This window comes from Erithacus rubecula, assembly GCF_903797595.1.
Source record: "Erithacus rubecula genome assembly, chromosome: 5".
Taxonomy (NCBI): domain Eukaryota; kingdom Metazoa; phylum Chordata; class Aves; order Passeriformes; family Muscicapidae; genus Erithacus; species Erithacus rubecula.
In genome coordinates this window covers 57273953-57301453 of record NC_136687.1, presented here as the reverse complement: position 1 = coordinate 57301453, position 27501 = coordinate 57273953, and the positions used below count along the sequence as shown (strand labels likewise).

The 27501-nt window shown below is 37.5% G+C and overlaps 1 protein-coding gene across 6 annotated transcripts in view; it reads left to right on the top strand.

The window, feature by feature from the left end:
* The window catches only part of LRBA (LPS responsive beige-like anchor protein), a 357069-nt gene that overhangs the window by 167177 nt on the left and 162391 nt on the right, over window positions 1-27501 (top strand). For all 6 annotated transcript variants that reach the window (XM_079306956.1, XM_079306953.1, XM_079306954.1 and 3 more), the window contains 3 exons: window positions 16576-16700; window positions 23276-23422; window positions 26008-26144. In XM_079306956.1, coding sequence (XP_079163082.1) covers window positions 16576-16700; window positions 23276-23422; window positions 26008-26144 — 409 coding nt within the window. The remainder of the gene's footprint in view (window positions 1-16575; window positions 16701-23275; window positions 23423-26007; window positions 26145-27501) is intronic.

Here is a 27501-nt window from a genome sequence, read left to right as displayed (position 1 = left end):
TGCTTGCTCATACCAAGGACTTGGTGTTTTGGCAATAGGAATTTCTTTGATGGCTATTTGAGATTTCAGTGTATATAAATATAAGTAATTATATGTAATTTTGTATAAATGGATTTATTTAGATATTATTGATCAAGGCCTTTACATACTTAAAAGCTGTGTAAGCCCTCAAAATTTAAACCACATTTCATATTCTTTTTGTTCCTCATTGGGGCAGAAAAGAGAAGTCTGGAGCAATGCTGTCTGAGGGTTTCTTGGTTTGCTAGATCTTTCCTAGAGTTCATCATTGATTCCATATGTGTATCAACTGTCCAGCCTTCATGGTGAATGCTACCTTTTATCTTTAGGAAATCTTTAAGCAATTTAACTTTGCTCAGCTTATTGTTCAGTAATAAGGAAGTAACTTAAGGAAAGTGATTTAAAATATTGTTTTGTGTAAAAGAAATTGAACTACTTATTCATTCATTATATAAATATAGCTGTATCTATTACAATTAATTCAATATCATTGACTTTGATTGACATAAGTGGTTATTATCAGCATAGTTTAGTCTTGAGATAAATGGTTTTATCAAGAAACAAAATACTGATTTTCTTTATAAGAAACAAAGGGGGTAAGCTTCATTTCTGTTATTTCTGGTATGCTTAGAGCACATAAGTAACAGGTTCAGAGGAGGAGTAGTCAAAAACATCACAGGTACTTCATATCATTTTCTTGCAACCTTAGCACTTCACCATGAACATTATAAATGACTGATTCTCCTTTAGGTTCTGACTTACTTTAGAATGATGTATGAAATAATATGTGTTTTGCATGTCCTGTTTGTAATGATAAAGGTCATATAGTATCATTTACATAATCTCCAGCCAGAAATGAACTCCAGCAATATCTTCTGTATAACATATACATTATCTGAGGTTTAAAACTCTCATTATTCATGAAAGTTAATTTTACAGTGGGTGTGAATGATCTATCTTACGGCTGCTTTTTTGATCATTCTATAAAATAATATGAAGCAAAGCCTGCACAAATAGCAGGAAAACCAGTAAAGAGTGATGCATTTGCTTGACTCTGTGTATACCCGATTGGATCTTGATTGATGGCAATCATTTGTCTTTGTCAAAAAAAGGAGAAAAATTCAGACATTGAAATAAGAGTGCTATCAAACTTTCTACAATGGCAGAAAGATTCTATTAATGTAGCCTGAGAGTATTAACTGTCTCTGCTAGAAAATGATAAAGAATGTTAATTTTTTTTCTTGAGCATGTTTAAGTTTAAACTGCATTATTTTGTCAATGTGGGAGGAATGAAAGGGGCATGCTGCAGATTTATGGCATGCTGGAATTGGAATTTAAAAAAAGGGTAAGTTACAAAAAAAGAGAGAAACAAAAAGCCAAATACAAGAGTCTAATCCTTCTGATTATGATTTTGCAACAAAACAATAAAAGTTTAAGTAGCACAGTGTCGTAAAATCCTTAATGCTGCATTCCTATTGATATTGAAGCTTTGAAGACTAACTTCAAAGGAGGGTGAACAAGAGCAAAAAATAGATATAAAATAAACAAAAAAAAAAAAAATTGACAAGCTTGGTTTTAGAAGTCCTTTTGTATGTCAGATCTAGGAATATTGACCCGTTACTTGAATGGGCTTTAAGGCAACTTCCTTATTAATGATACTTAGAAACACAAAGCATATGGCAGTGGGTAATTGTGTATTAAAGGGAGGGAAATGCTGTTACACTGTACAGTAATGCTTGCAATGCAAGAATAGTTTTTAAATAAATGAATATATATATATATATTATGTATGTATAAAAAACAAAAAAATTGAAAACACTGAAACTCCAAGGAGTTAATCACTGCATTTATTTTATGCTGTTAGTATTTGAGGGGTTTGTTATATGTCTGTAATGTTCTCTGGTTTTTAATAGCTGTGTTAAAATTTGATTACTGAAACAATATTTTCAAAATTATGAGCACACCAAATAACCTGCATGAGCACCCTGTCTACCCTAGGAAGGCAAATATTTTTTGTTCTTGAACTTCTAAAGAATAAGAAAACTGCAAGATTCAACCTGACTGTTTACTAGTCCTTGATGCACCCTTTAAAATAAATATTTGAGGGATTGTCATTTTAAGGACAGATGAAAGAAAGGCCATATCAAAACTGTGACCCATGGCCTGCAGTTCTATCCAATACCCACCCTAATGTGCTTTGTGGCCCTCGTCACTCATTTTAAAGGGTTTTTATGTTAGGTTGGTTTGGGGTTTTCTGTATTTCAGCATTGTGCTCCTAAAAGCAGTCTAGCTTTGCCATTCTGTACTGTGTGTCAGATTAAGGCAGCAGGCTCCTGATTCAAGCATTAAAAGGCAGCATAAGCAGTGTTACCTGTCCTTGCTTAAAGACCCTTGTAATGACATCATTAAAAACATTTTGTATTAATTAATTTGTTAATTTCCATTAAGCCTTTGCTACTGCAGCTGGAGATGCTAGATGTCATTTTAGCTGTGTGATGGTATATTTATTCTAAATATTTTTTTATTGGTAAGGTGGGTGAGACATGACTTGAATGACTGAGATCTTTGCAGTTTTAAGGAGCAGCTGCAGGATTACTTCATGGCAGAGAAATTTTGGAAGTGCAAACGCTGTGTTCAGTATTCACATACACACAGTATTCACTCCTTTTCTGAAAAATAACAAAGGAGCACCAGACTAATACTGTAGGCCAGGATTAAGATTGAGGTCCAATTTTCAGTGAGCAATAGAAACAGGATCACTTATATCACATAATATAGACATTATAGAAGAAATATTCCTCCCCTGCAGCTTTATGTCTCTTCTTGTCTGACTGCATTTTCTGTCCTCCTTAATTCTTCATGAGATTTCTTCTCTGACCTTCTATTACTTTACCCAGGGTTTTGTCCAGCAGACCTGGGTTTTGTCCCCCTTTCTCTACTCTGACCCTTTTCTAGCTGATTTCCAATTCTGTGCTCTTTTCTGTGCTTGATCCCCAGCAGATGCATAATCCCTCCCCTCTCACCTATTTATCTTCCATGACTTCCACATTTAGATGTTTTCTTTGGTACCTTATAGGCTCTTTGTCTCTCCTGTATCTGGTAAAATAATTTTCTTCTTTGTGCTGCTTATTTTGTTGGGGAGACAGCACTGATGAAAGATTTCCTCAACTTTGTCTCAATCTTTCTGGAGTAGCCACTTCAGAGAATTTTTGTTTAGAGAATATTTCAGAGGGAATTTTTTTTCTTACTATTGTTATTACATTTTATTTGTACTAGATAAAATTCTGGACAAGAGGAATTGTTCTTTGTTGGTCTTTGGGGTTAGTGCCTGTTTGTTGTGGACAGGACCCAAGACTGTTCTTGGTGGGTTTGATGCACGTGAGGTCAGAGTCTGGCTGTGATGGGGCAGCCTGGGAGGCACAACCCAAGGAAAGATGGGCAGCATCTTCAAAGGTTTTTTGCCATCAGCAAGCACCTACTGGTTGTATACAGACTGTGGACTTCCAAAGTTTTTAGCAGGGCCATGTTTGGCAGCTTTGTACAGAAACAACCAATAAAATACATTGGACAAGAGCTTCTGTGTGAGAAATGAACTGAAGTTCTCTTAACATAGCTGACTTTGACTTGACAAATTTTATTAGCAATTATTAAAATATACTAAAGAGAAATTAAAATTTCTCCTCCAAATCCCATGCATTGTACTGTAATCCTTGTGATGATTGCAAGTCTGTCTCTGTTCCCCTCACTGCCCCCTTCCCTCATGGGAAATTTTTGGGGAAGAAAACCATCTTGCAGCGATTAGTATTGAAGATTGGTTACTTCTATCATATGGTTTGGTAAGTAATCTGTAGCTATTGCTGTGATTTGCTGCTTACCCATATAGCTTCACACATGTATTTCATTTCCAAAGTTAAGCAAAGTTATTCCCTATAAAGAGGGTGAAAGTCTAGATGAAAGCCATCCCTTTTTGAAAACCATATTCTCTATCCCTCTTTGACTGGTACAACAAAGTAAATTTTAATGGTGCATGATACTGAAAATGAATCCTGTGACCTTGAGAAACTGTAGCAGAAGATCAGGTTTTATTTGAGTCCTTTTGCCATTGTTTGCATTATTGTCTCTTTAATTTTTAGTTGCAAACTGTAGTACAAGTAGCTGTGTGTATATTCTGTACTTGAGACAGTCCAAATTAGAATTCCTAAGTCACTCTAACCTGAATTGGTTTGTGTGTAAATTAACATTTTTTTTATTCTTCCTAGGGCTCTGTTCATGGAAACATTAGTATTTTGTAGCAATGGAAAACATTTCATTTTATCTTATCCTTGACATCTCTTAAAAACTACATAGGCTTTTTATTCTGAAAAGGAAAGTGAAAACATTCAATTTTCATGATGAAATGAAACAGTCTTTTCTTGATTTTAAGTGTCAGTCTGAATTGACTCTTCTGCCAGGAAAAAAGCTAATTGCAGAAAACCCTTGATTTTCAAGTCAGTTACTACGACTTCTCTTTATGGGTGTTTTCTGTGATGGATTTAATATAGTTTGTAAGCAAGGTTTCTTGGAAAAGTTGTGTTACAAACTGTATCAAAATGTTTGAGTTCTTTAATTTCTTTGTCATTGACTACTAAAAAAATAATTTAACTTAGTTTAGCAGGGACAATGCATAGTTATTTCTAAAGCTGAATAATGGAGAAAGGTGTGACTAGAGATAATTACAGATACAGTTTATTTATGTAGGAAGGAGATTATGTTCAAGGAAGAAAATGTGCATTATGGTGTAGTACACTTAAATTATGCTTATAAGTATCTGTACCATAATTTAGGAGTGGTGTGGTCTTAAATAATCTCCTCTGAAGAATTTGCATAAAACAAAAATTAACATCTCCAGCAAAAAAAAATGTGGAGAATTGTATGGTTATTACAGGGAACTCTTCTGTTATCACATTTGCATTCCAGATTTTAAATAGGAAGTTTATAGTTTTGTTAGGAGTTTCTTTAGTACCTAAAGGATTTTTTTTTTCAGTGTCCCAACTATAGTTTTTTGTGAACATTAGCAGTATCACATACTATACAGACACTTGGTTTATAAACACACTGGTGGAATTCTGGAGTCCAAAAATGAAGATTTCTGGAGATCTCTTACCCTGGGTGCTGAAGGTACACATTAGAACACTCCCAGAAACGTGCACAGTTCCACCTTGTTTTTTTTTCACTGTAGTAATTCTTCCCAAACATGGGGATTGAGGGCACTGATACTTGGATTTATTTGAAATAATTGTGAAAGAGTACTTGGAAGAGAAATACATTAGGAGGAAGAAGGAGTATAAATAGACAAACCACATTAGACTCAGGAAATCCCCTGAGCTGAAAATAGTTGGAAACTGGCAGAGTGCTTGGGGAGAATTTGCACACGATTGGATCGATCTTGCTCTTCCTTAAGCCACCACTGACATTTTGGGATGCAGAATTTCAGGTTAGATCTCTGGTGAGAAGAGGTGCAGACATTCCTGTGTCCTCTCTATCCTCTGTCCCTCTTCTGCAGGGACAAGGAGCCCTTTGGGTGGTTGATGGCACCACTGCAGTGATGGGGTTTGCCTGCAGCCCCATGTGAGTTACTCTGGAGCCCCTGGTTCTCCTCTTTGATGGGGAATTTCTTGGTGGTGCTGAGTTGTTTCCCACTGGGAGTGACAGTGTTGTTTCCATTTTGTTCTCCTCTGTGATTGGATTGCTGTGTTGAGAAGGAGAATTTAATACTGAGGAAGTTGTTTCAATGTTAGGAAAGAAACTACAGAGGTATGTTGGTTTTCCTACTGTTTTGTTGTTTTGTGTATGTGGTTGTTTGGTTGGGGTTTTTTTTTTTTTTTTTTTGGGTGAATTTGTCTTAAAAACAAGTAAAGGAGTAGCTAGATGAAGAGAAGGAAGCTGGAAGTCTTGCCAAGAGAGGTAATAACTGCCCTGAGGAAAAAATTTTGTTCTTTTAAACACGTGTGTCTATGGATACTAATGCAGAGGGGACGAAGTTGTGGGTGTTATGCTCGTGCTTAAATCACTGGAATAAAACAGGAAACATTTCCTCATTTGTTGCTTCTTGATCTTTCATTTTCCAGTCCTTTTATCAATGCTGTTTTATAAGGTTGGATTTAACATTTAGTATTAGTCTTGAGGATGAAGTAGGAATATGTGGAGGAAAGAATATTACAATATCTCTTGTATTGATCGGTCCAAGTGTTTCTTACCAAGTTTTCTGTTGCTACATTTTTCTCTTGGCATACCTGTGGAAAAGAACTTGCATCTTTTCAGTTAGCAGCTTCTGATGTGTGAGTGTACAAGGTTTTATCCTGGGCTAAGCCCTTGGATTACTCTATCAAAGGAACCTTGGGTGGTTTAGCCCTTCTTACCATTGTTCATTCTTTACTGCAGCAGTCCTTTGATAGGTTTTGTAACATTGATAAGGATGGCTTCCCCACTTCTTTTTTGTAAATTCATGAGGGCTTCACAACTTTCCTGGCCCTTGGGGCATCAGTGGATCTCAAGAGGCAGTTCAATAGCTTAAATAATTTTGATAGGACCCTGTCAGTAACAGTTTTGAACTTGCCCCCTTCTGCAGGGCCTGTGAGTTGCTAACCTTTTGTCTCCTGCTTTGTTGATCACTTAGGACAGAAGAGAAGGTGTGTTTGCAGTCTACCATTTCCTTTTTTTAAACCTTCAGTAAATACAGAATTCTCTGTGTGGTCCAGGAAATGGTGTTTCATCATAATTCAGTGCTGTGTTTTTTTTTTTTATTTCTTAGTGATAGTTTGTGAGGCTTTCAAGAGAGAAATTTATTTAATAAGTTAAGCCTTTTTAGAGGGTGTTGAGTCCTGTTGCTGTTTCCTAAGGATGCTGGGCTAGTATGGAAACAGGAGTCTTGCTCCATGTGCTTCTCAGTGTTCTTTCTGCCTTGTGCTTATTGTTTCCTGTCTCAGAGTGCAGCATAATGTTTGCAGTTACTTCAAGTCTCTTTTACATGTGTTCCTGCAATCATCACACTATGAAGTCATTTCCCAGATTTTGCTCTTCTCAGATTTTAGATCCTGAATTCAATCTTGTACAGAAGTGGTGACCTTTGAATCAAGTCATACTTGATTTTTTTTGATTTTGATTTGGATCTTTTTTTTGAAAAGCTTTGATTTTAATTGTATCAGAGAGTAGAAGAAATACAGGTGATATTGAAGTTGAGTGTCTCCAAGGCTGCAGTATCTTAACCTGCAATCTGAATTGAGAATTCCTTTCCCAAGTTGCTGTTTAACAGTAGCCAAATGTGCTGTTGCCTGCTCCCCCTTCCCTAATTTCAAGCAAGGATGTTCAAATTCTTTCATGATTAAGCAAGAGGTTCAAGGGGGAATTTCCTTGTGTCCCCAGATGCACTTAAATTTTGTCCATAATAAAAATACAAAAATTAATGTATTTTTGATATTTTGGAATTTAGAGACCTGTTTGTCTTCCCTTTATGTTTAAAAAAAAGGTTGTACCTAAGTCTCAGTAATTTCTGTTGTTCTCTCTATGGTGGTTGTTTAATTGCTGAGTTAATTTGGTTAATAGATAGTAATTTTAACTTCAGAAAACCCAAACAAAACCAGACCAAACAATCAAAAGCAAACCCTCCCCAAAACAATCAAACAAACAAAAACCTTAAAAAAATCATATAAACCCCCACCCCAGCTACTTTAGACCTTTCTGCCAGAGGACCCAGAAAAAATATATACTAAAGAGAAAAAAAAATAGAAAAAGAACTTCCTGTAGAAGAGCATAGAGCAGAAAGGTATTTATTAAATCAGAGGGGTGCACTATTACATTTTTATGGAAGCAAGAAAAGTATCCAGCTGTTAAGAGAGCTATAAAAAAAAAGATACAGGTTAGCCACAGCTCTTAAAGTGTAGATATATGGGAGTGTGATTTCATCCTGTTTCTCCTAGAAGAGATGAAATGTTTGCAGCAGGTCAAAATTCTAAGTTTTGGGGAAAGCTTTACTGTAATTTCTGTGTTTAATACTTTTGGGGTCAGAACAATGTGCAAACAAAATCACAGAACTGACCAAATTTTCTTGTTTGGATCAAAAGTTGATCTATATTATATCCACAAATGCTGAAAGATGATGATGTCAAATTCCAAGCTACTGTAAAGAATTAATCATAATATTTCAATGTACATTATTCCTTACAGAAAACCTGCTGTTGCTGTAATTAGTGGGAAAATAAATAGGTACTTCTTCTGCATGTGCTTAAGGTGAAAGCATCAGAACCAACAGGAATGGCTAAAGAGATCAAGATTGTCCTGGCTCCTTTGTCATATTGTGTCCATCAACATTTTTTCTTATAATTTGTTGCTCATTTTGGCAAGGAAGGGGTGACAAGTACTGCAGACTAAAATTCCACATTATCAGACGAATAGCAAAAAGCCTCCAGCAAGATGCAGCATAGCTATTTTTTGTATATTGTGGGAATGATTGTTATTTTCAGTATGAATAGCAGTTTATGGGGTCTGTATGAGCTGTAGTTACTTTGCTAAACAAATGTTGTTGGCTGCAGTCGGGTATAGGATATGTGGGATTTGCAAAGATTTATGAGCACCTAAGCCAAAGCATCCCCCTGCAAATTTGCTATATGTTCATTCTTCCATGTCTAAATCGTGTCTGAATTAATTTTGCTGAAAGCCAGAAGAAAGTTTTCCTGTTAACTTCTGGTAGGAGAGTGGAGTAGTTTTAATTTCAGATAATTTATAATTAATCTTGTCAGAAATGCAACATGGATCGAACTGTGTCTCGTGGTGATGTCTTTGGAAGTGCAGCTTTATATTAGACTGATCATAATAAGATCAGCCTAAGATAAGAAAGTGATTGCAGAAATACATGATTAGAACTGTACCATGTACTTAAGTGAGCTTTCTTTGAAGTATCAATGTGCACTGGAATGCCAGCACTTCAAAGAATGCTCCAAAAAGCCAGGACTGTGGCTAGCTACCAAGGGGTTAATAAAGATCAAAGAAGAGCCTACATAAACTCATACATAAACAGAAACTGTTTTTAAACTGGAGGTTAATAACACCATTATCTAGGACAGCAGCACCTTAAAGGTGGGCTTGTCTTCCCTGACATGGTGCTTTATAATGCGTAAAGGGAGACTGAAACATTTATAGTCAACATTTATTCTGGATTGCTTTTTAAATGAGGAATTCAAAGCTTGTCAGTGCAGAAAAAAAGTGTCTGTGGTATCTGAAATTGGCATTGTTCTTCTGGTTTTGTTTGCATGCTAGTTAGGTGGGAATTGATTTTCAGTATGATTCCATGAAAACAAAGAAATCAGGAGTCCTGGGCAGGGAATTGTAGCTGAGGTGCCTAATGGCTGAGGCAAAGAGATAATCTCCTATTTACTGTATCAAAGCATTTCTACTAGTTTTTAAAATGCAGAATCTAGGAATTACAGATCTGTGCTGTTTGTACTGTCGTGTTTATGTGGGGAAATAGCATGAAACATCTGTTAAGACAGGCTTCCCTTGCTGATGTTCCCTTCTCCTCTACACTGGAAGCACCTGAGGTTTAAACTGTACAAAAGTCCCCTACAGCTGTGCTGAGTCCTCAGAGATCTGTGCTAAGTCCTTGCACAAATTGTGCCTGAAGTTCATGGCCTGCTTTTCAAATCTCTTTCTTCTGATAGACTCAAAGAAGAACACTGCTCTCTCTCTTCAGCAAACCCAGGAATCCCCCCTGCACACTCACCTTTTGATAAAATTGAAGCACAGATAAAGGCAAAGGTTGTTTTAGGAAAAAAAAAAAAAAATCCTTTACAGACAAAGCCAAATGTTTTCTTGGAGAAGGGTTAGAAGTAGTAAATAGACTATGCTGATTTAATGGATTACATTAGTGTTCTGCATAATTGATATTATGCCAAAGAAGTTGTACTCAGTGGCCTTGGGCCTTTGTAATGACCAGTTCCTGTTACTGCAGCAGTAACTGTGGCAGAGATTAAGAGCCTGCATGCACAAGGTTTTTTTTCTTAAAGATTCTCAGGTTTTTTTCCATTTGTGGAAGTCTTTATCCTGAAAATATGGAATATGATTGTCTATGTGTGGGGAAAAGGAAGATAACATGAAATGGCTGAGATTCTGTTCATATTAGAGTATGATTCAGGATATGTCTTTTTGATATTCTTTCTCATCCTTTCCTTCCTTCCTCTCACCTACACATCTCTTTCCCTTATTTTTAGTCACACAGTATTGCTGGTGAGGCTGCAGGGTGAATAGGTCACTTATATGAAACAGAATAAAAACAATGAACTGTGATAATCTTAGCTGGTTACTGTGGTTTGGTTTAAAATGGCCACACAAATGCTTGTGTGAATGCAGCTGAGAGAGGCAGAAAGAGTTGAACAGTAACAGGTTGGGCCATTGAAGAACATATAGGTAATGCAGACAACATTTCCAAAGATCTCAATGCACTTACCAGGATTTAATTAATCTTTAATGTCCTGAAGTAGGTACATTATCAGTGAAGTGCTGTGAAATACACACACTGTAGCTGGCTGAGTTATATTTTAGCTGCAACTTCGGCTTAATACTAAACAAATCTTTTCCTGTATGCTTTGGTAGTACAGGCAAAGTGGGAATCAGGTCAGGAACCTGATGTACAGAAAAAGTCATTTTCCCTACTTCATCAGTACTCTAATTTGCCACATGGCAAGCACTTGTTCATGGGATCTCTGCATGAAATTTAGAACTTGGTAGTGCTGCTGAGAACTTGCCTGTTAACGTCATCAGTGTTTGCTTTGCCATCATCAAGATCAATGTTTTATTTTCCAAAGTGTGTTATATATTTTTTTTATTATGTAACAGGTCAGTAATATATCTAGATGTGAACAAAATATTTTTTAGACAAATGTTTATTGACATGTGGCTAGTAGTGTGCTCATTGTGTGGTGTGGTGTAATTTAGTTTTTTAGATCAGTTTGTGAAAGCTCATTACAAGAGTAATTGCTTCAGAAAATGTTTCACTTGATTTCTGAAATTGCATTTTATTGAGTCAATTAGTGGAATATACCTTGCATTTTATTACTGCATACAAAATATAAGATACTTTAGTTAATATTCTGGACATCCAGCTGGATGCAATGGAAATGCAATGGATTTCAATTTGCAAGATCAGGCAGCCTCTTCCATTACAAGATACCCTGCAGTCTGCTGGAGGTACTCCACCAAAGGTTTTCAGTATTTTCCTGACCTTCAGCACTTTTATCTTGGGATTGACAATCAAATCAATGCTGAGAGATGAACAGATTGAGGGCAGCCCTGCTGAGAAGGACTTGGGTGTGCTGATGAAGGAGAGGCTGGGCATGACCCAGCCATGAGCACTCAGCCCAGAGAGCCACACGTGTCCTGGGATCATCCAGAACACCATGGGCAGCAGGGCAGGGAGGGGATTGTGCCCCTCTGCTCTGCTCTGGTGGGAGCCCACCTGCAGGGCTGCATCAGCTCTGGGGTCTTCAACATGGACCTGTAGGAGTGAGTCCAGAGTGCCATGAAGATGATCCTATGAGGCTGAGAGAGTTGGGGCTGTTCAGCCTGGAGAAGAGAAGACTCCAGGGAGACCTTACAGCACATTCCAGTACCTAAAGGGACTACAAGAAAGGTGGAGGGGGACTTTCTGCAAAAACGTGGATGGCTTCACACTTAGAGGAGAGGTATAGATTAGATATTGAGAAGAAATTCTTCACTCTGAGGGTGGTGAGGCACTGGTGAGGTTGCCCAGAGAAGTTTGGATGCCCCATCCCAGGAAGTGGTCAGTGCCAGGCTGGATGGGGCCCTGAGCAACCTGGTCTAGTGGGAGGTGTCCCTGCTCATGGCAGAGTTTTAGAGCTGGATGATCCTTCCAAACCCAAACAGTTCTGTGATTCAAATGCAAATGCTTATTGTTGGGGTTTTTGTAGGTTTGTTTTTGGTTTTTTTGAGAAAAATGTTTGTGTCTATTGCAGAAGATATCTGATTTGAGTTCTTGAAACATTTTAGAGGAAAATGTTACCTAGAAGCAAAAGTGACCTAGATGTAGACCAATTAGCATTTCTGAACAGTGTCAAAATAATCTGGTTTATCTTTCCTTTAAGGTTAGGCACCACTATTTGCATTCTTTGATTGCTTTATTTTAATGTAATTTAGAAGGAGCACCTGATATTCTGCATTTGATGAGTTATTGCAACCAAAGTGTGTAATAAATTATAACCAGAAGTTGGAGTAGATATACAGTTGGTGATGGAGATATCGTGGAGCTGCCTTCTTTTAGATTTCCTTTCAGATCTGCACTGCTGTTCCTGATGCATGAGTGGTGTTGCCACTCTGTTTTTGGCTGTCTATGAAACTAATTTAGCCTAAGTCTCTGTGTTTGAGCATCTACACCTTAGGAATTGCCATCACTGATTGATTGCCTTGCTGATGGTCTTAGTGAAGAGACCAAGGATTGATTAGGTTTGGAAATTGACTCACCTGCATAACTCTACTGTGAGAGTTCTGACAAGGAGTGTGTAATCTCAAAATTTATCTTGGTATCTTCAAGCAGGCTTCTCTTCTTTTTAGTTTGTTGTGATTACCTTTTGTGGAAGTGAATGTTCTTGCCTTTAAGGTTAAAAAGCCTTCTAGATAGAAAAGGTCTTTTAGACCTCTAGCCATCCTCTGTCTCAAGACTTCTAAAACATTGTGCTCTTTTGCCTTTCTTTCAATTTCTTTTTCATTTCTGTTGTGTATTTTTTTATTTCCTACTTCACTCGTCTAAGGATCTGAGTGGGGTCTTCTGTGGTGTGCTAAAATCCATTCTCACTTAACTGGTAGCTTGAGTACAGCCCTAAGACCTCTCAAAATGTTGCTTTTGTAGGTTTGCATTTTATTTCCTCATCCCTCCCTCACACAGTCCCTTTACAGCTGGTGTGCTGACTGTTTCTTTTCTGGGATGGCAGAAAATCTCAGAATACACAAGTGGGTAAGACATTACAGGAAGCAATTCTTCAGCAATTGCATGATCCTCTCATTGTTCTCTGGTATGGCCTAGATTCAGTTTAAATCTATAAGGGTGTGAGAACTAATAGGTGGTCTTCATCCCTAAAATACCTTTGCTATGACACCATAATAAAAGTAGTACAGCAGTTGGTATGTTTTGTCTCCAATTGTCCTAATCTTTGAAACTGATAGGAAATACAGGTTTCTTGTTCTGAGAGTAGAGATAAATGAGTATTTAGATTTTTCCTTGCTGCCCACAGTGAAGTGACTTACTTTTTTCATGCCACAAAATCCTGAGGTAACAGGTTATATTGGTCATTTAAAATTTGATCTCATCTGTGTACAATTTAATCCATGAAGTTGGGTGCATGGGAATGAGAGGAAGGTGTTCTCTCCACATTGAGTAGATAGCTTGGTAATTTGGGAAACTGTTGGAAAAATAAAGCCATATATTGGTTATGCTATTTGAATAAAACACTTAATATAAAAGCTTTGTTCCCACTCAGTCAATATTGTTACTAAGGAGCCACTAATTACTGTATCATGTTGGAGGGGGCCCTGACAAATCCATGCAAATCATATGATTTATAATTTATAAATCCCTGATCCCCTGAGCGATGTTGCTCTTGCATTTAGACTAATTAAGTACTTAGGTTCATCGATCCAGTCCATATAGCACCTTTAGTCCATATGGCAGCCTTCACTGAAGGTCCAGGAGCTCCTGTTGCCAAATTCCCTTGTGGATGCTGTAGTGTCCCCAAAATCTGCCTTCTTGGCCCTTTGCTTCACAGTCCTTTGGTCTGCCAGCAGTCAATTCTGCCCAAATCAGAGCAATATTTGTCTGTCTCCCCCTGGTTGCAGAGGTACAAGGCATGGTGCAGCATTGCCTTTTGGGGATGGGACTGCTGTGGTTAATTGCTCTTACCAGTAAGGCAGTGTGCTGGAATAGCTTTGTGGTGTACTGGTTTATACTGGTTCTAATATAAACTGGTTTATATTCGTTCAAAAATGCATTTTCCCCAGTAGCTGCTCTCAAAAATGGCTCACTTGTAACAATTAGTCAACACAGGTGTTTATTTTTGGCTTTGTTGGGTGTTTTTCTATGTGGTAGCTATATTTTTTCCCCTCATAATGCAGTGGTTGCCAATACTTACAAATACTAAAACATGCAGTCTAATAGTGGTTGTGTAGTTGTGTGTGAATAATCAGTGCACCATTGAAGGAGATAGAATCCTATGCAAATTTCATATGCAGAACTGAAAATAAAAGCAAGGGACTAAAGATATATTATGTTTCAGGATAATATTTCATGCCTGATCATTGTTACCTCTTTTCCTAGTAATTTTAGCATAGTTTCGTAATGTGCTATAATTGTAATTGTTATCCAGAAGAATGGCATCACTTAATTCTATCAAAACCACGGCGAGGCAGATGAATGACAAATTAATAATTTACCATCTTTGCATAATACTGTAGCCCAGAACAGCAGAAGGATTGATGGCAGAAGAGGTTAACAAATTTTAGCGGCTTCCATTAGCTTTTCATTGTCATATGTTTGTGGTGCTGGCTGAAATAAGCTGTGGAGGAGATCCCAGTGCAGGGAACTAATTACTGGTGCCCATTGCCACCCTGATGAATAGACCCTCATTGTATCATTCCCCTGAAGACGAGGAGCAGGCTGTGATTCACGACTGCTTCCTGGCTGATATTTGATAATAATTTTAACAGATAAATGTAGGAAGGCAGGATGATGAAGTGCCTATCCATGCTCTACGACTATCAAAGGCACGCACATAGCCAGCTGTGTTCTGCCTTTTTTTTTCTTTTCTATGATCACTAATGGAGAATTTTAAGTTATTAATCGACCTTTGAATAAATCCATATCATGCTGTGTTTTGTAGTTTTTTTCTCTGGTTAATTTTTCCAAAATTATTGGGTCTTGTAATCAGAACAGCCCAATTTTAGCATAACTGTAATACAGACAAGTGTGAAAATTAGATACTGGGGAATTTTATTCCAATACTTCTGTATTTTTTTTAAATTCAGCAATTAGGAAGATGAAGAGTAGCACTGCCTTTCTTTGGTATTAGAAATAGGCATATAATTTTAATGAAGAATGCAAAGACAGCTTCCATTTTGATAAAATTATTTTCAGTCGGAATTTTTAATATCTACAAATCATGTTTGATAGTAATGTTATGCAAATCATTCTGGCTTTTGTTACTAGTCTAGTATGAAACCTTGATTTACCTTAAATAAAACTGATTTCCTCTTTAAAACTCAGAAGTATGAATGTAGATACCAAGTGTTTTTAGCATTGTGATCTGTAAATTAGTTGTGCCTATTCATTTGTCAGTGTTGGCAGGTATACTTTCTATTAGCTCCTGGATCAGAAATGGAATATCTATCTGCATTTTCATCTATTGTTTTAATACTGGATATGTAAACAAAGTCTATGCTTTTTATTCTGAATGTACACATTGTTAGGCTGTCATGGCTGTTCTATGCATCAGGTATTTTCTGTTTATTTGCCATACCTGAAATTGGCATTTTCCATACATTCTGTGGGCTAAAACATTGTTTTACAGTGACATTCATCCATGATCATCTAAACAGATAGTAGCTGGCACTTATATATGGCCATATTAAAAAGATCTATATATATTTGGAGTATAAAATGGGAAATAATGAGTTTGATATAACCTTTTTTAGATGTAATTTTTAAAAAGCATGCTTTCTATGTAGCAATTATTGCACATCATAACATGTAGTTTTTAATTAAATGTAAAAACACAACTACATAAACCAGAAATGCAATCTGATTTGGTCGAAAATAGATTGCTGTTTCACTCTCCTGGAATGGTTTATTTAAAAACAGTAAATGGAAAAGAAATGCATTTTCTCGTGTTGTTCTAAGCCTCAGGGGCTAAATGTAATGAATATTTTAAGAGATTATTTTAATTAAATTCCTGCACATCTAAACAGAGTAATATTTTATTATCACATACATAACCATGTAACTGAGGTATTCATTAAAGTTAACACTTTCTGGACCAAGAATTCATGGCATGATTTACTGACCTTGTGCAAAAAGGCACAAATTAGGAAGAAAAATGAAGGGGGACAGACTTTGATTAATATAGGTAATGCTATACCATATTTATAATAGCCTTTTCCCTATTCTGGTTTATAAATGCAGTCACTGAGAAAGGTGCCCTGCTGAGGCTGAAATGAGGCTGAAATCGGAGCACATGCCACTAGAGTGTGGGGAAACTGATCACACTGTCAGCAATTCATTTCAAAATGATGTATTTAGTGCTCATTTCACCTTCCAAGAAAAAAGGGAAAGGAGTTCCTTCGACTGGAAGGTGATATTGTTATTTTCAAGGACATACCTAAGTAAAAGATTGCAGAAAGGGGGGGGGAGGTTAGGGGGGAAAAAAGGCGAAAGCAGCGCAAACAAGGAGAGCTTTATGCAGAAATTCAGCGCTACCATGCTGGTTGATAATTGCTAACACATGTGGCTCCTCTGTTTCATTGTAGTCGTCCTCGTGAGTTCTGGCGCCTCGACTACTGGGAGGATGACTTGCGGCGCCGGCGACGATTTGTGCGCAACCCCCTCGGATCGACACATCCTGAAGCGACACTCAGGGCGGCCGGAGAGCATGGTCAGTGTAAAACCTGCCTGCTGCCACCAGCAGCAGGTTGCAGGATGTGGTGGGAAGGAAAGGCTGGAGCTTGGTCCTTGGAGGATGCTGGCAGATGGTCCCAAAGAAAGCCAAGGCTCTTGGCGTTGCGTTCCGGGCGCGTTTTCCGTGCGGAGGTAACCTGGACGTTCCTCCTCGGCAGCAGCACTGGTGTTTGCTCAGCCCCTTCTTTCCATCTCAGCTGGGCTGGCACACTGTGCATATACCTTGCATACAGTCATTTCAGCCCTCGCTAGGCAGGAGAAAAGTGGATGCAATTTTGCCATTAATCCCTGGACAGACTTTCGTGTAAATTACCTGTTTATACTTTAGTAACTTCAGAAGAAGAATTTTTCCTGTTCAAAATCCACACTGGTTATTTCAGTTAGCATATATCTGCCTATTGTTACAGATACATTAAAACACTTCCACAAGGTACCTTTGCTTAAGTCCTCAAGTTTTGTGCAAGAATTTGATGTAGAATAGAGTAACAAATGCTGAAATGCAAAGTATTGCTCAAGCAGCAAAATGATAATGATAATTTCTACCTCATGATTTTAAAAAAATGGAGATTGCTTTTTTTACAATTATTGCTCCTCATTTCATAACCTGGGATCAGTCAGATATAGGATGCTATGTCCATTCTAGAGGGGAATGTATTTACCAAACTAATACAATAGTCAGTTTGAGAATTCTATAGTAAATCAAAATATAAACAAGAAAACAAAACCACACCCAAAGCCAGCGAACTTTGGGGTTTAGTACAAAATTTATGTCTTTGCTATCTAATAAAAGTACACTGATAAGGTAGAAAAGTCTTCTACTTAAAAATAATTTGCTTATAATTAAAGCTGAGTGCCCTTCGCCTTGAAGGTACAAGTCATGAAGCAAATAATTTAAATTTAGTTTGTTTTTTTTTTCTTTTTTAACTTGTGAATTACTCATATGTACATGCATACCTATGCCCACACAAATTGTGTGGGGAGGATACATTTTATGCTAATTTTAGATTGTTGAGAGTATTGTGTGAATGTAGAAGAACATCACTGTGGTAAAGTTGGTTTCTGTCAGGCATCTTAACCTCTTGCACTCAGCCTTAAAGAGCCATTTCTGGGAGAAAATGTCTACAATATGTCAGCTGATATAATGCCAAATGTGACATCAGTCCTCTGAAATAAATGACTATACAGAGAATAGTCAATAAAGTGATCTGAAAGCAATGTTTGTAGAGCCCTACATCTTTGACTATAGAAAGAAGAACAAGATGTAGAATTAATTAACCCACTTTTTGCTTTGGGGGTTGTTGTTCTTAATGTCCTATGCCATGGACTTCAGGGCACTAGTTTTTTTCTGTTTAATACTCCATGGATGAACAGCAACTTTCTCCCCTTTTAATGTCATGTTTACTTTAAGTTAAATACATCTTGTCACAGTTTGATGTATTCTAGTTGTGTTTTTGTATTTAATCTTTATGCTGTTTGTCAAAATTTTAAAAATATCTTTATTTTTACTGTAAAATATTTAGACCAACCATTTAAATTTGTCTAACTAATTCTTCCACAAGTAAAGACACAGTAATGCAATTATTCATATTTCATACTAATGAATTATTTTCACTAGTCCATACTGTATTTCAAGAGCTGTGGCTTATAATTAGTTTGTAATTGACAGGACAATAATTTTTGTCAATACAGTAGAAGAATGAATAAAAGTAGCCTTATTTCAGAAGTAGCTAATAAGCATAGCTGGTAACTAACTCTAGTAATTTAAATAGGCCTAATTGTTTTCTGTCTGCCTTTCTATTCAGATTCTGACATCCTTAACAGTCTTCTGTTGTGTTTAATTTCCTGATGTTGTTTTATTCTCAATTTTCATACTGCTTTTGTTATCTGTTGTCATTCTGTTTCTTTATCTATCCAGTGAATATTTTAGTTTACCCTTAGTCATTATTTAATGTGATTTCTGAAATTATAGATAGTTGCTATCTGCCTAGTGTGTATACACATGTCATTGTCTTTTTCCAAGAACTTCCACTGGCAAGGTATAAAATAGATGACCAAAGTACAAATTCAAGTTCAACTGGAAACTATATACAATGTATAGGAGTGCAAAGATAGTTGGGATTTTTATTGTTTCATTTTGAATTTGGCTTTCTTGGTGTGTTGTTTTCAGTTTGGTTTGGGTATTTTTTTTCTTGAGTTTTGGAAGGTACAGTTGTACAGTTGTCAAAAAAATCAACTGGAGTGTCCACTTTAATTTTTTTCTGAATTGATTTTATAAACTTTTAATATTAACCAATTTCATCTCAGAAATTCCAATTGTGATCTGTATATCCCTAGGATTTGCAGAGTATTTGCCCCAGTATGTTATGATTTCATATCAATAATTTACCATTAATTATTACATTTTAATTCATTTTACATGCCTCTGAAGCAAAAGCATTTTTTAGATAATGTATAAAGGTTCCCTGCTGCCTATTTAAGTTTTTTTCAAAACATCACAGACCAAAACCTGAAATTGGACATAAGGGATTTTGCCAAAAGGGAGGCAGGGGAAAATAATGCATAAATAATGGAACAGCACAAGCAGTAACCATGCTTGATACCATGGATTTTAGCTTACTTTCATTAGAGCATGCACATTATCAACTGCTTGGTGTCTTTCAAATACAACCAGATGTATTCTCTACCTCAGAAAACTCACAGTGTAGGAATCATCCCAATTTGCAACTGTGAAAATGATTCAGAAACAATTGGAAGCCTAGATATTGTTCAGAAAAACCTGGAGAGAACAACAACAATCAGCTTTGTTGCAGCCTAGTTATGTGTCTTAGGAGCAAGAACCAATCTTTTCCAAGGATTGATTTGATTTGAAGGAGAACCTCTGGTGCAGAGGTGGCAGAATAAATACCTGAAGACTAATGTTCTCTGTTCAGACAATCAATACCAGCCCCATGACTATACTTCTGGCTACCTTCTAGTTAAAAACAAATTTTTTAATTCTGACAATTTAATTGCCATTCCCAAGCCCACATTAGCTTGCTTGGGAAAAAAAGGCTTTAGGTAATTTTTCAAAGGAAAAAGGGGAAAAAAAAAAGGATCCTTCCAAACTGGCTATTTATAAAAGTCAGTCTAATGGTGTATTGTGGAGAAAGGGAAGAGAAGTGAAGGTGCTGTGGTAGGAAGTTTGGGATGGAAGGAGTTAACTCTTTTCTATTCTTCCTGTCACCTACTGTATAGAAATGGAACAAAAATTGCTTGTATGAATGTGGAGGGAAAAAAAAAAAATAATAGTAAACCTGTTGGTATTTTTGAAATAGACCCCAAAATGCAGTATTTGTGAGACAATCTTTAGCTGCTAGATAATACTTTATGGATCTTTTTAACAAGTGATTTGTTGGGGTTTTTAATTGATGTTTGTTAAAAATTTGGGGAGAGGAGGATTAAAACATTCTGTAGGGTTTCCATCAAGGCAGTAGGTGGAGTTCAGGCTTTGTGGCTGCAAGGGACCAGCAGGTGATCATCTCCAGTCTTGCAGTCCACTGCTTAGTTTGCTTAGCCTCAGCTAGAAGGATAAAAAAGAGGTCTTAAAGATAATATTTTAAAAACTTGGTTTGAAAGTGGTTGGTTTTTTCATTGTTATGTTTTTAAATAAATGGGGAGAGTAGAGGGAAGATTCTGGGAACCCTTTGTAAAAAAAAAAAAAAAAATACATAGTAAAGTTTTTTTTGAGGCACCAGAGCTGAAACCAGAGGGTCTGGTCACACCAACACAGGCTGGCCTGGCAGAGTGGCTAGAGAAGGCAGAGCAGGGTTTGTGAGCTGAAATATGAAATCCAGTGTGATATAACTCTGTGCTTGTGTGGGATTGGGGTTTGTCACATGATGCCATGCTCTGGCATACATCTTCTAACCAGTAAATATATAAAGAGAACTAGACCATGCCTAGCTGCACCAGTGCATTTATCCACAGAAGAAAACGTGAATCCATGTGGAATATATCCTGTTCTGTGCAGATACACATGTAATCATGAGAGTGTTGGTTGCAAATGTAGTGCTTTGTGCATATCAGTATAGAAAAGGCAGATTTGCTTTATTTACATCAGCACAGAAAAAGCAGATTCTGGTTCAGAGTGTGATGTCTCATTACCTTCCACTGGCTGGTATCTGCAGGTTTTGCCTGTGTTTGATTTGTATTTGACTTTAACACACATTTCATGCATGTCAAGAAATACTGGTAGCTAATATCACATGCAAAGAGATGACAAAGGTTTACAAAAATGGACTAAAATAATTCAGGGTGTAAAATCTCCTATTGAAAAAGGCACATACATAAGGTGTGTGGTTTTGAAGCAGTGAAGTATCAGAAGTTGGGGAAAGAATTAAAATCTGAGTAAGTGAAAAAGGGCAATATTTCTGTTATTCATTCATGTTTGGTTTGGAAGCTGCTGAACTGATTTTATTTTTTGTTAAAGACTGAAGGACATGCTAACATTTTAGACAAGTTGTACCAAGTATAAAATTATTAACCTTTGATCTTGGCTCTGAATTTAATCTTAAATTAAAATAGGTAGAGAGCTAATTTGAAATCAGCATCTTCAGTGTAGCACAGATTCTAGCAGAGGAAGCAAAAATTGGCATGTAGTGTATGTACAGTGCAGATGAGGTTTTTGAAATAACAAATATAGTTTGCCTGCATTAAAAGAAAAAAAAAAAAAAGACCAGAAAGAAAAAAAAAATAATTTGCTATCTTGGACTTCATCTTGAGGTGGTTTTGTTCTATTTTACTTTTTTTGATCTTCAAGAGAGTGCTGGTAGGGCAGTGACTGAGAGTGCATGTGGTGTGTGTTAGTGCACTGATGGTAATTTTACTGCTGCTAACTGCAAATCCTCAAGGGGGAGTTAATTACAGGAAAACCTTCCTAAATATCAGCCGCATATTTTCCATGACAAGAAGGTTTTTCAACTCACGTTGAACAACTCCAGAATCTGAGTTATCATTATTTACATGAGCATATTTTGCAAGAAAGTAAAATTTGTATTTATACAATGCAGTTAAAGTTTTGCAGTAATTTTTTTAAGGCTTTCTTACAAGTGACAGCTGTTGCTAGGGCTAAAGGATCATGTATAAATTGCATTTTATTTTGTATGGCAAGTTACATTTCCTTTTATTTCTCTTTCTGATTGGTTAGTTTGAGGTGGAGGTTTGTGTTTGCTTTTTGTTGTTGTTGTTATTGTTTGGGTTTTTTGGTAATGTCGAGGCCTAAACCAAAACCAGTATTTGGTCATTTGGGGTTTATTGTTATTCTTGTGATGGGGTTTTTAGTTTGGGTTTTGGTTGTTTTTTCTTCTTTGATTTCTTTGTTTTCTTTTTTTATTTTTTTTTTTCCATATCTGGTGAGTGAATTTTTTTTTTTTTAACTTTTTCACTGAACTGAAAGGTTTTATTATTTGCAATTTGGGTGCATATATTTACTTAAACAATTTAAACTTTATGTATTGCCACCGGGGAGTCGCTGCCTTCTGTAAATGTTTGCAGATTAGCATATTTTTAGAGGGAGCCCGTGGAACTTCAAATCAGAGCGAGCAGCCACCAGTGTGTTGAAGTTAGTTGGCCCTGATGTGTTTGGTGAATGTTTTTCAAACACGGCTGTGCCATGGGTATTCTCAGTGTATCTTTTAAGAAACAATGTTTTCATTTTCAACTTAAAAAAAAAAAAGAAGAATAAAACCGGACACATACACTGCTGTGTTTTGGCATGAACACAGCCGTACTTAGGCGCAGAGGGAGTAATTACTTCTTTCTTTCCCCCCCCCCCTTTTTTTTTCTACTTTTTTTCAAATTTTACTTTATTTCCCTTTATTTTTTCCCCTTTCGGTGATTTCAGTCGGGCGGGTTTCGAGGCGGCAGTGCGGGCGGCGCTGGGAGCGCTCCCGGGTTCGGCCGGCCCGGTGACCGTGTGCGGGCGGAGCGCGGCTCCAAGCGTGCCCCGCCACTTCCCTGCCGTGCCCAGAGTCCCGGCGGGATGCCCCGCGGGAGCAGGTGCAGGCTGTGCCATCCCGGGGCGGATCCGCCCGCTCCTCCAGCATGGAGGGACGCGGGGCAGCTGCAGCGCCGCTCCGCTTTCCCCGCTCCCGGGGTTTTCCCGGCGGGAGCAGCCCCGGTGCCGGTGCCGGTGCCGCCGCTCCTGCTCCCGGGAGTGCTCGCTGTTTCACGGTCCTTGTTCGGAGCGCGGTTTGGGGGTGACGGTGACTGACACACCGGGCAGCCTCCTCCTGCTCCGCTTCCCAAGGAAGGCTGCAGGGAAGGGAGTCTGCTGGATCCTTTTCCCCTCTGTCATAAACACTTGAAATAGAGTTGAACGCTGCGGAGAGCACTGGATAATTTTGAGCAGGCTTAATAGGATTAAAACTAGATGTGTCCTAACATTAGAGGATTAAGACAGGTACTTCCCACAGCTAGTCCTAAGCAGTTTTCTTCCTGAACTTACATTTAAAAAAATAAAATTTCCCTCCTTTGTCACTGAGACCTGACAGACAGCGCCGTGTCTCTTTTCAGCTCCCGAGGAGGATATACTTGTCAAAGGAAAGCAGTCCATCAAGAGCCAAGTTTTAGGAAACCAGAACTCAGAAAGCGAGATTCTCTTGGAAGGTGATGATGATATCATGTCCTTCATGGAGGAAAGAGAAGTGGAGAACTTGACAGGTAATGTCACCTATCTAATTTTCTCCTCAGCTTCTTTGCTGTCAGAGTTCTGATCTCCCCAGCTCTGCAGTGAATCATGGTCTGGGATACACACTGATAATTAACACACTTCCCATAACTGGGTCATTAAGATAATTTTCTGTTCACCTCATATACTGAAAGTTTATTTGGAAAGAGTTGTGCATTTTCTTTCTTTGCCTTTTTGCTTCTAAAGTAGATACCTGTTCTAGAAAGCCTTCCTTATAGAAAAACAGCTCTACCTTGAAAAGGGCTTCTTTTGTTTTCTTGACCTCATTCCACTCAAATCATCAGACCTAGTGGACAATTAGGCAAGCTGTCTGTAATTTAAGGCTTTGGAGACCTTTAACTTTTTTCCCAAGTCTATAAAATTGTACATACTGGTTATTTACTTGCATGCAAAGGATTTTACTCACTGGATTTAACTCTTTTAAACTCCTTGACATCCCCCCACTGAAGTTCTTTCTCCACAGACCATGGGCTCATTAGACTACTTTTTTTTTTTTTCTTCTGAAGAAATAATACTTCAAATCATTCAACTTAATTAATTTTACATAATCACATGCAACTTTGCTGCTGTTGCAATCTCAGTGGAGTGGGTTCATTTCTGTACAGTTCAAAATTTTAAACCAGAGTAAACCAGTGGTTCAGAGACTGGGAGTTATTAAGTGTCTCAATTGCTATTTGAGGTTTTACAGGGAAAATTCAAACTTCTCTGTGTTCTTTTGCTTCTCATCTGGTATTCCATGTACACTTAATTTAGAGAAAAATATCATTTATTGGATAATTCTATTTCCCTGAGAAGCTGGTAGTATACTCTTAAATTGATATGGATCATGCATATGATAATTCAGTGAAAATGCTGAAAGTGATTATTTATTGGCATTTTGCTTATCCCTGAACTGCATTCCATTTTTTTTTTTTTTTTTTTTTTTTTTTAAGCAAAGTTAAAAATGCAGCATTAGGAAAAAGAAAACCTGCATAGGAAGAGTAAAATACAATAAAGAATAAATTAATAGGAGAATGATGCAAAGGCATTTCTCTATATAAATCTTTTATTTTTCCCTTTCTAATATGAGCTTCCTTCTCAACAGCCTTCTCCATGTTTCCTTCTATTATTCATTCATTGGTTTGAGTAATACATTCATACTGTAATAGAGGTGAAAGGGGAGTTTAATTATATAATCTTGACAATGGCAATAGGATTAAGAAGTAATCCTCACTAATAAAGTGGTGTGGGTTAGAAATGAAGTGGAAATTGTCAGGGGTCTTCTGCAGGACCTGGACTGCCCCAGCTTCTGCATCTGTCTGCTTGCCCTGTAATTGAATGTCTGCGAGTGATTGAAAAAATGTTATTTCTCCTCTGGATTACATGCTAATGTACAGGGGGCAAAGGGAGACAGCAAAAGAACACATAGCTGCTTATTTCATCCATTTGTGGGGGGTGAGCTTTGGGAAATCATGGCAGTTCCACAGCTATCTCATGCCCATCTGCAGACACAATGTATTTGTACATTGGGAATAGAGGGCAAAGCTGCTCTGATCTCAGCAGAGCATCTCTTCTTTTGTCCTACTGGCACACATTGAGATTGATGTGAGATTAAGGACCATCACCCTCCTAACAATCGATGGAAATGACAATTCATCTGAATTTTTTGTCAGTTATTCTCACGTTGATTACCTGAACGTGTGTACCTCATTTATAGATGCTTTATTAAAACAAAACTGTCTATGTCACTTTAAAATCTCCCACTGTTTTACAAAAGTCAGATAATACTGCAGCCACGTAACTTCATTTCCTTGCCTCTTAATCAGCTAGATGACAAACCTAACCTGCTTTCCTTCTGTATGTGTTAGTTTATATAATGCTGAACCTATTGTTTTCAGTGGTAGTCTGATTTGTCCCCGTGATAAGCCCTGTGGAGATGTGATTATTCCAATAAAAATTCATTCAGTTGGAAACCAACCCTCCAGCTGTTTACTCCCACAGTCCCCGAGCTACACTGACTGTATGGAATCCTTGAAAAGCATTTAACATGGAATCAGAAGCATCTTTAAAATATTTTACTTTAGGCTCTATAACATTGTGTAACCTTAACAATAGATTTCCAGCATCCATGAGGGAACACTTTGCAGTTAAACAACTTTGAGCCTTGGCTGCTGTGTTCATCTTTGTGAAATGCTATCAAAACTTCCCAGCAGCTAAAGAGCACATCAGACAGTAAGATTTCAAGTGTTCATGTGTGCACTCTCTGTGTTTCATGTAACAGAAGGAGAGCAACTCTTGGAGTTTCTTGGACAGAAAATGTGTCTGAGTAAAAGCTGAAGACTGCCATGGCCTGTGTAATGTATGCAGCAGTTTGCAGTTGCAGCTGCTTCAGTGTTCAGCAGCACAGAGACACTGCAAATCTGTTACATATGTTCCTTTCCGGGACAAAAAGGGGTTTGCTCTTTAAGGAAGAGCTGTGCTCTTTGCTTTATTTTCATGTACTTGGCCTGAAAAGTGAATAATTTGTACTTGCATTCTTTTCAGTTTGAACACTGTTGGTGTTTTCCCACTTTGGCAGGTCCAGTGTCCCTCAGCACACCAGCCCAGCTCGTGGCACCCTCTGTAGTAGTGAAAGGCACCCTTTCCATCACTCTTTCTGAGCTCTACTTTGAGGTGGATGAAGAAGATCCTAGTTTTAAGAAAATCGACCCAAAGGTAAGAGATCATTGACCCTGAGCTTTGAGAGATGATGACAAATTACCCAAGACCTTTAATTCTTCACTTGACTTCCTTTACCTCTGTTGGGCTGCAGTGTTGCTGCTTTAATAACTTTGCCTCTGACCATATATGTTGCTGAACTTCACATAGGTGACACCTCCCTTCCTGCTCCTTTTTCTCCCCCTCCCACAATTCGACCCTACTTGAATGTTAATTAGCTTGCTGGGAATAAAGCTCCAGGGAGACATGTCTGAAATAAAGACATCTTGAATTGCAGGCCTGTGTGAATATGGGGAAGTTCAGCGAGGCTTTTAGCCCTAATACTTTGTTTTACTTCCCTAATTTTAGCAAATGTCAGTGTAAAGCAGCACTGAACTTCCCACACTCCTAATTTTGTGGTGCTCCTGTCATATTACTCTATAACACATTTTACCGGGCCCATTATTATTTATTGTGCCAAGCATAAAACATAATTGCCCTTCTAAAAGATGTTTCTGAGCTGACTTGCTAACTTCCACAAACTTTATTTGCTTCGAGTTGCTTGATTAAAATGGTTAATTTTGGTTACAATTAGTAACCTTTGGTAAAATTCCAATTTTGAAAGGAGCATGTCGTGTAATTAGCTTAATAACAGCACTTGAATGTTTTCTACAGTATTGCAACAACATTTCAAAAGTAGGACACAACTGGTAAATATTCTCACAACTTAAGCATAGTCACAGCTCTTGGTTTCTTAAATACCTGCCTGATGTTAAACTGGGTAATAATTCCTTAAGGGTACTGCTGGAAACAGTAGTGTTTTTTTGCTTGTCTGTAGAGAGAATACCTTGTGTGTTAAGCACTGGTTCAGTTCTTTGTTCCTATTGAGTAAATTGCTCTTGTCCGTATTAAAAAATGGCATTGCTGAATCTGAAAGCTGGGATTATCAAATCCTATCAGGGAAAAAATTTATTTTGAAAAGCAGCACTCTCAGATTGTTAGAGCCAGATTTTAATATAAGTGATTAACTAGAACTGTGATCTTATGCAATATCATAAATGAGATTTAACTTTTCTTTTGGTCTTGAAGAATTTTTGAAATATATTGGGAATTATTTTAAGTATGAGATAGTGCTTAAAATTTTTATATGCTTACTCCTTCTATTATGTTTCACTAATCTGCCCCCCATTTAACTGAAAAACCCCATTTAGTGATGAAAAGAATATAAACGTGAAATTAAAGTTTGATATGTTACTGTATTGCGTTTTCCATCTAAAATGCTCTGCTTTGGTGTTGTATTAGCATGAGAAAAGTCTTACAGATCTGCATTATTCTGCATTTTTGGTTTTCATCTTCAGCACATGGGGTCTTTGAG